General features: G+C 41.6%; 1 protein-coding gene across 1 annotated transcript in view; it reads left to right on the top strand.

Moving 5' to 3' along the window:
* Nucleotides 1–8,493, top strand: part of Zdhhc9 (zinc finger DHHC-type palmitoyltransferase 9) — a 34,246-nt gene extending 25,753 nt beyond the window's left edge. Inside the window, exons 6-9 of the mRNA XM_059250517.1 lie at nucleotides 129–231; nucleotides 2,081–2,184; nucleotides 2,554–2,650; nucleotides 6,918–8,493. Coding sequence (XP_059106500.1) covers nucleotides 129–231; nucleotides 2,081–2,184; nucleotides 2,554–2,650; nucleotides 6,918–7,034 — 421 coding nt within the window. The 3' untranslated portion in view covers nucleotides 7,035–8,493. The remainder of the gene's footprint in view (nucleotides 1–128; nucleotides 232–2,080; nucleotides 2,185–2,553; nucleotides 2,651–6,917) is intronic.
* The last annotated feature ends 8,610 nt before the right edge of the window (nucleotides 8,494–17,103 follow it).

Below are 17,103 nucleotides of genomic sequence, written 5' to 3'. Positions count from 1 at the left end.
TACACATAATTTGGCTTTTCGTGATTCTTGTTCCAAGAGGTAAAGATGATATAACTGATATCACAAATATGGGCAGAAGCATCAGGTCCCCTACTATGAGTTCTTCACATTCCTTAACCTAACCTCACTGTTCTGGAAGTCCTCATTTGCTTCTTCACACTCTGGTCTGTTGTGGGACTGACTGGATTTCACACTTTCCTGGTGGCTCTCAACCAGACAACCAATGAAGACGTGAGTCAACCTTCTCATCGTGCTATAGATCACTCTTCTCTCCATGCCCATTCTCTAGTTCCCTGCTAGGAAACCATGTCTCCAGGACCCAGAAGGTTGAGACAAGTGGAAAAGAAACCTGGCTTGGGAGATTGTTAAATAAAGGTGTAGAAGAGCAGGCAGACAGCTTTGTTTGGAGCCGAATGCCTGTAGAACATTAGGAAGAGGTTGAAAAGTTGGATAGGCATGACATCTTTTAACTCTTTTTAGGTCCTTAAAAGCTAGTTGAAGTTCTAGTGTGATGGAGCACTTTTATAATCGCAATGCTTGCTAGAGAGACTCAGACAGAAAGATCTCAAGTTGAAGGCTACTCTGGGCTACATAGTGACAAAGAGATTAGCTTGAGCTACATAACTAGATCTTGTCTTAAAAACAAGCAAACAATAAAAAAGGCTATTGATGCTTCTAAATTTGGAATAGAGAAGGGCAATTGCACCAAATAAATATTTACTTCTAATGAATTACCAATTCACATTCATTATGGATAATGAGAGAGAAATATATAGTTGAACAAATAAAGAAATCCCTGTAACTTTACCTTCTAGATATCACTTTTGTTAATGGTATGATTTATAGTCTTCTAAACTTGTCTAGATTTGATCTTATTTGTTTACATATACACTGTATTTTAAATTTAATTTTTATATAAAATTTTTCATACAATATATTTTGATCATATTCTTTCTCCTCCCTCAACTCCTTCCAGATCTCCCCTACCTCCCTACCCACCTGGCTTCATGTTTTTTTTCTCTTTTAAAAAGAAAGAAGAATATCAAAGCAAAATTCTAAACAAACTGAAAAAAAAAAGTAAGGCAAAAAATACCAAAGCAAAGTAAAACAAAACAAAGAGCACAAAACAAAAAGTCTGTTTTGTGTTGGCCATCTACTCCTGGGCATGGAGCCTGCCTTGGAGTATGGTTGTTATATCCAGTGACACTCACTGGAGAAAACTGACTTTCTTTCCCAGCAGGTATCAATTGCAAATAACTTCTTGGTTAGTGGTAGGACTTTGTGTCCATTTCCTCTTCTTTGTGCTGGGATTTTGTCTGGTTTGAACCTGTGCAGGTCTTGTGTGTGCTGTCACAGTCTCTGTGAGTTTGAAGATACACTGTATTTTAAAATAAAAATAGTACATGTTCATTTGTCTTTTTCTTCCTCTTATGAACAGTCTTCATGTCCAACTATTTCTTTTTTAAATGAAATTTATTAATTAGTATCTATGTGCATGAATGACTTCACTTGTGTGATTTCAGAGGAAAACTTGGTTCTCTCCTTCTATCATGTGAGTCCTGCTGACTCAGACCATCAGGCTTGGTGGCAAGTGCCTTCAGCCACTGAGCAATCTCCCTGGCCCCTATTTTTGTCATTAATTTTGGAAAAATATATACAACATAAAGCATACATACCATTTTTAATAATTTAAAAATTTTTATTAATTTATTTTTGTGGGATTTTGAGATTACTATGTAGACTAGGTTGGCCTAGCACCCAGACTCTTCCATCCTTGGCCTCCCAAGTTCTGGGATTACAGGGTGTGTGAAATTATGCCCAACATCTTTTCTTTTATTAAGAAATTTTTTATTCATTTTACGTACCAAACACAGATCTCCCTCTTCCTTGCTTCGGTAGCACATATACTATGCCCAACATCTTAAACTTTTCTAAATGTACAGTTCAGTGACATTTAGTGCATTCATGTTTTTGTGCAATTATTGCCATTATCCACCTCTTGAACAGTTTTCATCATCCCAGGCTGCATGTATTTCTCCAGCATAGCTTTTTAATGTAAGCCCTGGCTTTTATCTTACAGATCAAAGGATCATGGACAGGGAAGAATCGTGTGCAGAATCCCTACAGTCATGGCAACATTGTGAAGAACTGCTGTGAAGTGCTTTGTGGCCCCTTGCCCCCCAGGTACTCAAGTAACAAAAATGCCCTGGACTCCTAAGATGAACTACTCAAACTCATCCTCTTGCCTGCTCTGCTGCATTCTTCTGAATGGAGCCTCTTGATATCAAATAGGTCTTCCTGGGAATTGTTACATGGCACCATATCTACGTGGGCCATAAACCATGGGCTGGTTATTTCATTTGTTTGTTCCCTGGTTAATGTGACATCCTCTAGTTTGTGGAAGAGTAAATGGAAGATAGATGTGTGCTAGGGTCAGGACAGATTGCCAAAGGTATGTTTGTGCTTTCTAATGTACATAACAAGGTTCAGTGGAGAGTGAGCTGGTAGAAGAGTGATTGCCAAGTCCTTGATTCATTCTCCTGTCTCTGTCAGTGTGCTGGATCGAAGGGGTATTTTGCCACTGGAAGAAAATGGAAGTCGACCTCCAAGTACTCAAGAGACCAGCAGTAGCCTCTTGCCACAGAGTCCAGTGAGTATTGCAGACTTACACTGTGTCAGTGATAGGAACCATGTAGGCTGCCTCTACAACTTCAAAATGTAACTGTGTGCTTTTATATACTTAATCTCCCCAGACTCCCTGTCTCTGCTTTGCCCTGATGGTGCCTCCAGATCTTTGTGCCCTTGACATAGATTAAGATTTATTGAGCCAGGCAGGGGTGGTGCATGCCTTTAATCCCAGCACTGGGGAGGCAGAGCCAGGCAGATCTCTGTGAGTTCAAGGCCAGCCTAGTCTACAGAGCGAGGTCCAGGACAGGCACTAAAACTACACAGAGAAACCCTGTCTCAAAACAAACAAACAAACAAAGATTTATTAATTCTTTTGATACATACTGTGCCAACCACTTTCTTTCTTTCTTTCTTTTTTTTTTTCTTTCCCGAGACAGGATTTCTCTGTGTAGCTTTGGATCTTGTCCTGGAAATAGCTCTTTAGATCAGGCTGGCCTCGAACTCACAGAGATCTGCCTGCCTCTGCCTCCTGAGTACTGGGATTAAAGGCGTGTACTACCATGCCTGGCTGGCTGGCCAACCACTTTCATAGGTTCAAGGGTTACACCAGTGAGCAAGTTGAATGATGTCCTACCCTGAAAGAATTTATTTTCTGGTGGAGATGGGGGATATGAAAACAGAACATTAGCCGGACAGTGGTGGTGCACACCTTTAATTCCAGCACTCGGGAGGCAGAGGCAGGCAGATCTCTGTGCGTTTGAGGACAGCCTGGTCTACAGAGCGAGTTCCAGGATAGGCTCCAAAGCTACACGAAGAAACCCTGTCTTTGAAAACCATAATACTAATACTAATACTAATACTAATACTAATACTAATACTAATACTAATACTAATACTAATACTAATACTAATAATAAATAATAAAAATAAAAAAAACAGAGCATTGCTCAGTGAGTGAAGAGTAGCTTGATTAGGGAAATATACAATGTTATAGAGGCAAAGATATGGCCAGAGGACCATGTTAGAGTTAGTGATGTGGTTACATTGGTATATTATACAGGTATTGTGAGCCTTCTCCCAGGTGTCTCGGTCAAGATCTATTTTGTAAAATATGTTCTTAAAAGTTATTTGAAATTTATTTTTAAGAGCTTTATTGGGATACAATGCACATATCTATTTAAAATGTGCAATTCCTTAGTATAGTATGCTAACATGCATGATTGTCACAAATTAGAAAAGCATTTCCTTCTCCTCTGCCTTAAGAAACCTTGTATACCTTAGCAGTGAGATCTGGGGATGGAAGCCAGGGCCTCATACATGCTAGTCAAGCACTCTACCAATGAGCTCCCCAGGCCTTGGCATGATATTTTTAATGCTCATCTGTATTACATGTGGCTGTACTTCATTCCTTTATATGGCTGACTCATATCACATCACATGGTTATACCATACTGTATCTATCCATTCACTGTTTCCACATTTTTTTTATTTTTAAAATGTTATTTATCATTACTGTGGTGTGTGTGTATATGTGGTACATGTGTGTGAGTGTGGGTATGTGTGTGCCACAGTGTGTGTGTGTGTGTAGGTCAGGTGACAACTTTTAGAGTTAGTTCTCTCTTCTCACTGTGGGTCCCAGGGATCAAACTTAAGTCATCAGGCTTACCTGGCAAGTGCTCTTACCTGCTAAGTCATCTCACTAGCCCTGGTTCCACCTTTTGGTTATTATAAGCAATGCTGCTATGAACATCTCTGTGCAAGTTTTTGCATGGACATATGCTTTAAATTTTCTTGGCTGTATTCCTAGGACTGAAATTGCTGAGAGAAGTGGTAACTCAATTATATAAATAAAACATTTACATCTTTTGGGATGCTGCTGAGATGCTTTCTAAAGTGGTTGCACCATTTTTCATTTCCACTAGCATTATCTGATAGGTTATCTGATCACTTCTATTTTAGCCTCTGTAGATGTGAAGTGTTATCTCATTGTGGCTTTCATTTGCATTTCCCTGATGACTAATGATGCATACATCTTTCCATATAGGTATTAGTCATTTGTATTTCTTCACAAGGGAATGTTTATTCAAATCTTTTGTTTGTGCGGTCTCTCTCTCTCTCTCTCTCTCTCTCTCTCTCTCTCTCTCTCTCCCCCCCCCCTTCGCTTCCTCCTTCCATCCCTCCCTCCCGCTCCCCACTTCATGTGTGTGGGTAGACAGAGGGCCTGAGGATAACTTACTGTTCCTTAAGTGCTTTCCAGCTTTGTTTTTTGATGGCTTGTTCGTATGTTTGGCTTGTGGTTTTGTTGTTTGTTTTTAGATTTTTAGATAGCCTGCATCAAACTCCTGTGATCCTCCTGTCTCTGCCTCCCCAGTGCTGGGATCAGAGGTGCGTGTCACCATTCTTGGCTTCCCCCACCCTGAGTTCTGAGGATCAAACTCGGGGTCTTCATATTTACACAGAAAGCTCTTGACCACTGAGCCATCTCTGTAGTTCTAAATCGTAATGTATATCACTTTCTCTTTCTTTTCTTTTATTGCTCATGTTTTTGGTGCCGTATCTAAGAAACTGTTACCTAGTCCATGGTTGTGAAGATTTATTCCTCTGTTTCTTCTGAGAGTTTTATAGTTTGAACATTTTGTGTGTGTGTTTTTTTTCAAGACAGGGTTTCTCTGTGTAGTTTTGGGGCCTGTCCTGGATCTTACTCTGTAGACCAGGCTGGCCTCGAACTCACAGAGATCTGCCTGGCTTTGCCTCCCGAGTGCTGAGATTAAAGGTGTGTGCCACCACTGCCCAACCATATAGTTTGAACTTTTACATTTATATTTTTGATCCATTGTAGGGTAATTTTTATACATGGGAAGAGGTAGGGAGTACACATTTTATCTATTTATTTTTGTCTGTGGATATCCAGTTATCTTTCTACCATTTGTTGACATTATTTTGACACTCTTGCTGAAAATGACTTGACTGAGATGTGTGATGTGAGTTCATTTCTGGACTCTGTTGATCTATATGTCTGTTCCTAGGCCTATAGTACACTGTCTCTGGTGCTTTAGCACTGAAAAGTTTTTAAAACAGGCAATACTATTCCTTCAACTTTATTCTTTTTCATGTTTGTTTTGGCTATTGTTGGTTCCTTGAAACCTGAATGGACCTTAGGATTCTCTTAAAGCTTATTAGTTTCTGTGAAGAAAACAACTGGAATTTTGATAGAGATTACATTGACTCTGTAGATCAGTTTGAGGAATATTACCACCATAACACAAGTTTTCTGAGCCATTAACAGGGCTATCTTTTGCTGGAGATGGGGCTCAGTGGTAGGGTACTTGCAACACATGCACACCCAGATGCACATATACACACAGAGGGGAGAGATTGAGAGAGAGAGAGAGAGAGAGAGAGAGAGTGTGAGTTCTGTCTCCTTGACTGTTATCCCTGCTGCCGTGTCATGATATAGTGGGACAGTAGCTCTCTGCCAGGTAGGAAGGGAATCCTTACCAAGAAGCATGGGCTGTCTTTTTGTTCATTTTGGTTTTCTTTGATGCTATAGTTTTAAATGAATCTCTTGTTACATAAATATTTTGTTCTTTTTGACATTAATGTAAATGAAGTTGATTTCCTAATTTCATTTTTGCATTGCTCAGTAGGGTGTAGAGAAACATACTTTGTATATCAGTCTAATATTCTGAAATCTAAGCAAACATGTTTTCATTCTAATAGATTTTTAGATTTAAACTTTGTTTACATGTTATTGTCATCATCTTGAATATCATTTTTCTGATGAGTCTGGTCCCAAAAAATAACCATGTGTAGGTTAGTGGTTCTCAGTTGAATGTAGGAGAGGATTATTTTAGAGTCGCTTAGGAGATGTTTTAAGTCATATGTATCAGTTGAAACCACTTTCATAGGTTTCAACTTACTGTTATAATACATTCTCTGTTAGGACAGAAACAGGCTTCAAAACGGTTGGGTCAGACCCTGTTAGACAAGCACAGTGTAATATTATATTGTGGTGGGTGTGCTTGCACATAATTATTTATGGTATACATTATTATCAGCATTTATAATAGTGGAAACATCTGTCCGTAACAGTTAAGGCTAGACCTGTAATAAGCTGCAGGTGCATTCTGCTGAGGAGATGGTCTTGGGCTGAGTTTGGTGACCATGGATGCATATCTTTAGTGTCACTCTCGTCACAGGTTGCTGAGGAAGAATTCAATGCCTTTGAATTATCTGCATTTGGATTTTGAGAGAGCTTTGCATTGAATCTGGTATCTTTTACTTCTCAGGCCTCAACAGAACATATGAATTCTAATGAGATGCCGGAGGACAGCAGCACCCCAGAAGAGATGCCACCTCCAGAGCCCCCAGAGCCCCCACAGGAGGCAACTGAAGCTGAGAAGTAGCCTGTCTATGGAAGAGACTTTTATTTGTGTTTCATTAGGGCTATGGGAGATTTCAGGGGAAAGATCAACCCGAGACAGAGAACAAATAAGCTGTCCTTATTACTATTTTCCTTTGGTCTTTAGTCACCGAATTGCACACTGGCGTTTTCTTGCTGGAAACTTTTTTTAAAATTTATGGACTTATGACAGTGGCAGAAGATGCCAGTTACCTCTGGCAACTGGACAAATGGGTCTCTTGGGACATGGCACTTGTTTTCCATTGTCTCAGCCACAAGGTGTCCTTGGACTCCCCTTCTCTTCCCTCCAGATCCTAGCTCTCCTGCTGGGGGTCATTGGTCTCATTCTTGGGTAAAGATTCTCAAGACTGACTCAAGTCCTTTCCAGCTGCTGCATGTCCTGAGTCCAGAGGCAGTCACAGAGACCTCTGGCCAGGGAATCCTAACTAGGCTCTTGACTCCTTCAGAACTAATGAGGATTGGAGAGTGAGGTTGGAGGATTTTCCTGGCTACAAAGTGCCAGCATTGCCAGCCAATTCTTTTAGGAATAGGGCAGGTACCTTCCACTTGTATTTATTTGTGTAGCTTCTCCTCCCACCCCACCCCCATCCACTCTCTAACATCCAAGATCCGCTCTCCCCATTAGTGATATATGTAAGTAGTCATAGTAGAGATAACAATTGACATTTCTCATAGACTCTCCGGAAACTTCAATGCCTGTGCTATTCCCAATAAGCATTGATGAGATGCCAACAGCATAGCTCCTCACACTCTCTGTCTCATCTCCCCTCTCTTCTCATGAGCCCATTTTAATTTTCTTCCTTTGACTCCTGCTTCCATTGGGAGCAGGAATGGCAGTAATAAAAGTCTGCACTTTGGTGGTTCCTTTTCCTCAGAGGAAGCCTGAGTGCTCACTTAAAACACTACCCCTCAGACTTCTTGTGTAAGGCCTGCAGAGGCCCTGAATGCACAAATGGGGAAGCCAAGGCACAGAGAGGCTCTCCTCTCCTCTCCTCTCCCTCTTCATCCCCTCAAAAAAAAAAAAGAGAAAAAAAAGCAAAACAAAAAGGCTAAACAGTACTTCCATTAAGCCTTGGCTGAGTGAGGGAAAGCCCAGCACTGCTGCCCTCCCGGGTATTCCACTCCAAGGCCTCAGCCCACCTCTGGCAATGGTAACCACACCAGGGCTTCGTCCGAGCCCTGCTCTTCCAGCACTTCCACCGGCAGAGTCCCGGAGCCACTTCATCCTGGGGGTGGACTGTGACCCCCCAGGCAGCTCTGCTCAGGACCTGCACTATTTCAGGGAAGAAGATCTATGTATTATATGTGGCTATATTTCCTAGAGCACCTGTGTTTTTCTCTTTCTAAGCCAGGGTCTTGTCTGGACGACTTATGGGGACAGGGAGGGGTGTGAACCACAACTTTTAATCTATTTGAAGGCGATTAAACTGTGTCTAATGCAAGCTGCCTGCCTCCTCCTTCCCCTTCCATTTCAAGAACCACCATGGGGTTGTGAATGTGTTTGTGTGTTGGGTCAGGGGGTGGGTGGGTGGGGTTGAAGGGGTTGCTTGTTACTACCCATACTTCCATTTTCCAGGGTACCCTTGGGTTGAAGAGATAGATACCTCTCAAATTCAACCTCTCCGTTGATCCATTTAATTCTGGGCTGAAGTTTATCTTATTCTGGACTATGAAGACAGGACTTCCAAGCAATATACAGTGTGAACAAGACTGGGAGAGTAGAGGGATTACACTTACTAAGAGAACATGTTCTTCATGGGGATATTGTTTTAAGTAGATGGACACTGTTATCTGCAAGTGAGTCTTGGTTTTTGCCGCAGGCTGACCAGGGCCTCCCCTTGGAAATATTTCATTAGTGATCTTTCACAAGTGATGGCATGCATTTCTTTTCAAATGGTCTATAATCAAGACTCCTATCTCACTCTTTCCAGGTAATTGTAATTAGTGAAATGTGGCTGCTCCCAGGTTTCTCTGTGTCTTTCTGTGTTGGTTGTTGCAGGATTTGAAATTAATATCCCTGGGGAGAGAGTCATTGGCAGAGAGCTGGACTCAGATTCCTCTTCTCTCTGCTTCTCCTTTCCCACTTTTTAAATGGCTCTCTCAGTTTTGTTCTTACAGTTTGGTTTCAGTTAGTTCAAAATTAGGGCAATCATGGAGAGTGTGGAAGTTCCACGTTTTTTTTTTATTGTTGTTAGTGTTTTTTTTCCAATCAACCTGTCCCTCATGGGATTCCCTTACTAGTCGCTACTCAGCCCATCTCTACTCTTGGGCCAGAATGAGTTTCTTTCCTCCCTCAACTTACCTCAGCTACTCTTCTGCTGCCCCTTAGGTCAGTCAGAAGAGCGTTCTCTTTCTGGTGGGAAGGATCAAAATGGAAATCTCTTATCTCCAGTACAAAATGGTTTTCTTTGTTTCGTCGTTGTTGTTTGTTGGTTTAAATCTGCTCCCTCACCCCCCTTGCCCTCTTTCTTTCCCTTTTTTATAAGTCTTCTGTACTTAAGACCTCGGCCTGAAGACCTGTCCCATTCATACCTTACGCCAGCTGGGACTGTCCCTAGTCTGAGCTCTGATCAGAGGAGAGATTGAAGACTTGACCTTTCTCTGGGGAAAGGGGCCTTACATTGTTTGATGTTTTCAATGGCTGACACTCTCTCCAACTCTCCCCTTCCTCTCCATTCCTTACACTTCCTATGCACCCACCCCATTTCCCCAGGCCAGGATGGTTGGCGTTGATCCAAGACCTCCGAGGGAAGGGGAAATTTATGTCCTTTTGGCTCTGGGGACCTCTTGGCCCTAGCTGAGATCATTATTGTTCCTTTTCCATTTTTCCCCAGGAGTGGGGTTGGATTAGAGGTGGGTTCTAATTCTGTAGCAGCTAAACTCCATTCTTCCCATCCTGACCATCCTGCCCTTACCCCTAAGGCCCCTTTTCCTACTGACCAAATCTCTTTACCTTGTTTGGGGGAAAATATTTTGTTTTTAAATCTATTTTCTAACTTAAATGCAATTTAATATGTAAATCTCTGCACTTTTGTGTGAGCCTACAAATGTGTATGTGTTGGGGTTTTTCACTCTCTGGTATTTCTTAATAAAGAAATCTTTCTTTTGGGGGGAAGCCAATTAATGAAGGAGACTTGAATGGTTTTAGAAATATAGGGCTGTCTGTTTCTTTGTGCTTCTGCCTCATTTCTTTACTTGGGCCTAGTATGAGTGATCGGGCCCCTCCCTCCCCTTTGAACCCTCCCCTTTTCCTTTGAGAGAGCCCTCAACTTAGTGGGAGGAAGGGAGGGAGGGAGGGAGGGAGGGAGGGAGAGAGAGAGACATGCCTGTCTGCCTGTCCGGTAACCTAGTGGTAACCTAGCAACTTAGCTTCCTTCTCACTCCCTGTAGCCTGGCCCTGTTAGTCCTTTCTTCCAACTCAGTTCATTTTATACTCTTGAGGCTGGGGCCAGGCTAAAAAATCACCAAGAGATCACGGTAAATAGCTTTTTTCCCCCTAAGATAATAATATTTTTCTTATGGTGCTACTAAAGAAGAATCACGTACCCAGTAATTCAAAAGGCATTTGTGTTACTTTTGAGAATACATTCTAGGAATCTCTTGCTGTTCTCAGGCAATAGGTTTTAAAAATAGCCTCAAAGGCTCAAACTCTGAATATCATTAATTTTAAAGGATGCAAGCCCAACACACAAGAAAGAGTGTTGGTGAATTGCATGTTTTGGGTAAATATGAAAGGGGAATAAGAAATATACACATACATCTTAAGAACATTCAAATGTCCTATAGAACATGAATACAGGTGAAAAATGGTATCATCACCGGTCCTAATAATTTCATAAATAAATACAAAATGATCTTATAGTGTGAATATACATGGATGGAGTTTCCAGGAATGCAGCAATTATGGAGATTGTGGAAAGTTGGTACTTTCTTTGTTTGAAAACTTACTATGAGCGTTTCTTGTCTGTAGTGCCATTCTTGGGTATTGAAGTTGCCAGCACAACTTGCCTGTGTGAGCATATGTTTATATAGCATTCAACTGTGATTCTACAGATAGTAGGATAGATCTTGTACTTTATTATATGTCTTAGCATAAACATTCCCAAGTATTTCTATTAACATGCATTATCTTATAAATTACTTTCTTTTAGTTTTTCCCTTTATAGTATAGCTAGTACAGTAGGCTCTTTTTTCTTGTGTTCCATATACACAGATAAAAATAACCTTAGATTTAAGATATTCTTAAAAACTTCATCTGTGCCTGGTGTGGTGGTGCATTAACTTCAGCACTCCGGAGGCGGAGGCAGGTGAATCTCTGTGAGTTTGAGGCCAGCCTGGTCTACAGAGTGAGCGCTAGGCCAACCAGGGCTACACAGTGAGACCCTATCTCAAAACAAGAACATCCTGCATCTATCTGTACTAAGTATACTAAGTACAGACTTTTGTGTGTCAATATTCCATAATCCAGTGCACTGAATATTTGAATGCTGTGGGTTGTGAAAGAGCACTCTGTGACTCAAAAGTTCTGTTTCTAGAAACATATAAGGCTGTAATCACAGATATGCCCATATATTTTTAGAAGCAGAACTATTGAGTCACAGAAAATGCTCTTTTACAAGCTCTTGGCCAAACGGTTGCATGGAAAGGGTGCTAGCAGTGTATCAGAAAGCTTACTTCAACCCATGTCATTCAAACAGTCAGTACAGTAATTTGAGAGTGTAAATCTCAGTGTCATATGCTTGCTTGGTTAATAGTGAGATTAAACATTTTCTGCAATTTTTATCTACTCTATATTTATGGACATTTGTAGTTCTTCTGTGAATTATCCGTTCGTGGTCCATGTTCTTTTGGTACCAGGTCATTTTCTGATAAACAAATCAGAGGTTGGGGCTCCCACTCTCTCATGGGTCTGGAAATGATAGGACCCTTGATTTAGAAATGGTTTTACAATTCCAGAATACAGGCTAGAGTTACCTCCTTGACATTCCATGTTCCTTTGCTTTCTTTTTTTATACTTATTTTTATATTTTAATTATGCATATATATGTATGTTTGCTTATGAGTATGTCCCACATATGTACAATGCCTGCAGAGGTCAGAAGAAGGTGTCAGATCTCTTGGATTTGGAGTTATAGAGAGTTGTGAGCCAACCAACATGAGTGCTGGAAGCTGAACTCAGGTCCTCTACAAAAGGTATGCTTTTAATCTAGCCCCCACTGTTTGATGCCCATCTTCCCAGTCTTTTCTGAGAGCTACTGCCCATCTATTTGTCTGTCTATCACTAGTTATTTGTCTATTCCAACTTGGATGAAAGAGTTAGAGTTTTGTGTTCAAATAAGACACATGATGATTATTTTTCATAAAATGCAGGCTCTCTCTGTTGAACAACATAGCTGAGAGGAGCCTATTGATGACATGGGCCATGCTACTTGCTTGTGCTCTCATATTCATGATCTTTCTCTCTCCAAATTATGTACAAAGACTTATGCAAAGTCCCGTAAAGAGTTACCAGTAAAGCCAAGAACAAAAGGAAGACGCGCTAATTTCAAAATCCAGAGAGTTTTATAGTATAACCCACTCCCTCTATGTTAAGTGGGTATTAACAGAAGGAGTTTGGATTACTACAAATGGCATTTGAATGAAATAAGCCTTTGATTTATTCTCACATTTAAAAAATAATTTCTGGCCGGGCGGTGGTGGCGCACGCCTTTAATCCCAGCACTCGGGAGGCAGAGCCAGGCGGATCTCTGTGAGTTCGAGGCCAGCCTGGGCTACCAAGTGAGTTCCAGGAGAGGCGCAAAGCTACACGGAGAAACCCTGTCTCGAAAAAAAACCAAAAAAAAAAAAAAATAAAAAAAATAAAAAATAAAAAATAATTTCTGAGTATTGTGCGGTATGTGCTAGGGCAATGGTTCTTAACCTGTGGGTCATGATCCCTCTGGAGTGGAACGATCCTTTCACAGGGATCACATATCAGATATCCTTCATATCAGATATTTATGTTATGATTCATAAAAGTAGCAAAATTACAGCTATAAAGTAGCAACGAAAATAATTTTATGGTTGGGGTCACCACAACATGAGGAACTGTATTAAAGGGTCATAGCATCAGGAAGGTTCTAGGGTTAACAGGAGAAACTCCATTGCTGAACTCATTCTCTCTTAAGCGTCTTGACACACAGCAATGGCTTTTAGGATTGTCATTTGGAGTTTATAGGATTGATGCTTTCTCCATTTTAGGGGTCAGGTTGACAAGGGGGTGGTTACTGGTCTTTGTTTAAAAGTTAAATCTGTTCGATTTTTCTCCAGACCCCTGCACTTAGGTTGAACTGGTGGTGAGGTTTCTTTAGTATTCAAAGTCAGGAAATTGCCTTGCCAGTTCCCACAATCAAGTTGGCTGTGCCTTTGTGAGGGCCATTGCCTTGGGCTCATTCTGGCTTTCTGACGCTATCCCTAGCAGGTCCCAGAGGTAATGGTATACAAATGCTATATTGGTCACTATGAAGTTATAGGAAAAGGTGAAGCCTACATATCAAGTACTATAGAATTTCACTTATTTAAGTACTTCCTGGAGGAGGAGTCTTGGCTAAGTCCAGAGGGGAGGCAGTTCCTTCCCACTTGATTGTGTTCTTGGCTAAATAATAATGTAATGTGGCCACTGTTGTGTGAGAAGTAAAGGTAGGTTCTATTGTGAGAGAGAGCTGGGAGAACCACTTTTTTTCCCAGCTTGGAAACCTCATACCTCATCCTGAATTTCCTGAATTGGGAGGGAGGAAGGTGTCGGGCCCTGCTGGAATAATGGGACTATGGGTCTGTCAGTGTGCTTCCCCCACCCCCTGTCTTGTAATTCAATGTCCTTGGGTTCTGTGGTCCAAATATGGCCTCCACTCCTGTGAAAAGTCTGAGTGGGATGTTTAGAGAGTGAGTGAGAAGTTGGAAGGTTACCAGCAGGAACTGGGGCCTTTGCCATATGTTGACCCACATTGCCATAGGGGTTGAGGGCAGGTGGGAAGGAGAATGGTGAGGGTCTGTGGGCAGCTGGTCAGAACCTGCCTAGAGTGTCTTAGGTAGTGTTAATGAGATATGGAGTCTGTAAGTGAGAAGGGAGGTAGTTTAGCTGGTATGTGCCAGTGCCAGGAGCTGCTTCCTCTGATGGGAAGAAGAAAAATATGCCTGTCACCTTGAATTGGACAGTAGCTGACCAGACGAACCCTGTCATCTAGCTTTTAGCAGACAGGAGTCTTGTGCCTAGGGCTGAAAATCTACAAACTGGACAGAGCTCAGGGCTGCCCTAGGGGCTCTAGACTCCTTAGAGGGACCTTATCTCCATCACCAGCCTCCGTGGTAATCAGAGTTGGCACCCTCAATCGACCCTTGAAACCCAACATCTACAAGGTATTTTGAGGATCAGCTTGATTCTAGGCTATGGCAGGTGAGAATGTCTGTCTACAGACAAGCATATATTAACATGGCTTCTGTGCCTTTTCTTGAACTCAGTACTCTGGACATCATAAAAAGGTCAAAGAACTGTAACTTACTGACATTGTATGCCAAAAATTTAGTATATGTTATTGTGTTTAGTTCTCTAAATGTACTATTAGACCACTTCTATTAATAGGCCACTATTCCAATTTATAAGGAAGGCAGTGTATATGTAACTTACCTGAAGTCAAGTAACTAGTGAGTGGTAATGCCAGATCTTGAAATCTTTTTAACATTGTTCATGCTCACTATATTTATTAGGGGCCAGGGGAAGATAGACCTTGAAGGAAATGAAATGGAGGTGGCAGGGTGGTAAAAAATAGGGATATGCAGGTGCACTATTCATTGTTTACATACACTAGTATCATGAGGCTAATACTGTTATCTCCACTTTCTATTTTTGTTTTTGTTTTTATTTTGTGAGACAGGGTCTCACTATGTAGCTCTGGTTGTCCTGGAACTCACTGTGTAGACCAGGCTGGCCTCAAACTCACAGCCTCTGCCTCCTGAGCACTGGGATTAAAGGCAGGTGCCCACACGAGGCCCCATATCCTCATTTTCTTGATGTAATGTGGAAATTGAGGCTTAAGGAAGTCATGTGACTTGTTTGAAGTTACACAGCTAGTGAGAGGCATCTAACCCTTGAATTTAATTAGGCTGGCCCAAGTTCCTAAAGGCTAGGCCTCACATTTTCTAAAGGACATCCCAGTTGCTGTCCTTTGGCTCTGGTTGGGCTCATGGACAAAGATCTTCCTTCTTGGACTAGTCTGTCCCCATCCTTCTTAGGGAGACACTGGTTACAGTCTTAGGCCTCCAACAACCAGGCTGAAGTGAGAGTGTACCGTCTCCACCTTGAGATATCAGCCTTCTGGACCCCAGATTTCAGTTTGCTGAGCTCAGAGTAAGGGTACTACTATTCATCATCTTCCAACAGTTCAGGTAGTTGGACAAGAGGGCTTGGCAACCCTTCGTGGAGAAGGATCTTTGGGCTGACCTGTAGCCTTGCTTGGCACTGTTTTTCTTGTCCTGCATAGCCTGTGGCCTGTTGTCTGCATTACCTTGATGCCCCTCATCTGTTCCTCCTGTGATCATTGGGGCCGTTGTGTGGCTACCTCCTTTAAGTCTGTAATTGACATAATGGCCAAAATGAGTCCCATATCTTTGAGCTATCCTTCTACTCCCCACACCCTTCCGCAGGTCAAAACATCGTTTTCTCATGTGTTCTTTTTCTGATGTTTCCCTTCAGCTTAGCGCTAATATAAAACCATTACCCAAGGTTATATTGTTTATGTGTTTTTGTTTTGTGGTGTTGGGGATGGAGCCCAAATCCTTGTGCATACTAGGTGAGATGAGTTCTACTGCTGAGCTATGCTCCAGTCCAGTTTAGGGATTTCCTCTGATAGGGACCTCTGGAGCAAATGATTTCTTTACAGCACTTTGGGCATTAGTTACCCACAATCTCCATCTTTCATCTTAACAGAAACTTTTGCCCTGTATTAGAGGCCAGAAGTTAGGCAGTATTACTTTGATTAAATCTAATTATATATATATATATATTTATATATATATATATATATATGTGTGTGTGTGTGTGTGTGTGTGTGTGTGTGTGTGTGTGTGTATATATATATATTATACACACACCGTGTGTGTGTGTGTGTGTGTGTGTGTGTGTGTGTGTGTGTGTGTGTGTGTGTTTGAGACAGGTTCTTGCTATAGAGCCCAGGCTGGCCTGGAACTTTCTGTATTAGTCTAGGATGACCTCAAACTCAAGATCCTCCTTGATCACAAGAACATCCCTCATCACCTTTAGGGCTGATCTTTGCCGTTTTGATTCTGTATGTAGAACAAATTGTGGAAGAGGAAAGGTTGTGTCAAAGGGTCAGATTTCTTCTGAAGTGCCCACAGCTGTTGCTTGTTGGATAGAGAGAAATGTAAGATAAGACTTAAGGACATGGCCTTGGGGGGTGGAGAGATGGCTCAGCAGTTAAAAAGCACTTGTTGCTTTTGCAGAGGACCTGGATTTGGTTCTCAGCACCAACATGATGATTTAGAAGCATCTGTAGCTCTAGTTCCAGAGGAGCTGGCAGCCTCTTCTGACCTCCCTGGGCACCAGACACATATATGGTGCATATTTATATATTTATATATGCAGGTAAAACACTAATACACATAAAATAAGTATAATTTTAAAAAGAATATGGGCTTGGGTGTAATATAGATACCTTGCTCTCTGACTTTTTTCTTTTCTTTTATTTTTTTGAGACAGGGTTTCTCTGTGTAGCTTTGGTGCCTGTCCTGGATCTTTCTCGGTAGACTAGGCTGGCCTCGAACTCACAGAGATCCACCTGGCTCTGCTTCCCGAGTGCTGGGATTAAAGGCTTGCGCCACCACTGCCCGGCAACTCTGTTACTTTCTAATCACTCTCTGACCTCTCAGCTTGTTTCTTCTATAAATTCGATGGTGATCATGATGATGATACCTACCTGAATACATAAAATGCTCAGTGATAATAGCAATTAATCAGTCATTCTCAGGGTGCTTATTTCTTGGGTGAAGATAATGCTCGT

Source organism: Peromyscus eremicus, chromosome X (assembly GCF_949786415.1).
Source record: "Peromyscus eremicus chromosome X, PerEre_H2_v1, whole genome shotgun sequence".
Classification (NCBI taxonomy): Eukaryota; Metazoa; Chordata; class Mammalia; order Rodentia; family Cricetidae; genus Peromyscus; species Peromyscus eremicus.
The sequence above is the reverse complement of the archived record's forward strand: the minus strand, read 5'-3'. Positions and strand labels throughout refer to the sequence as shown.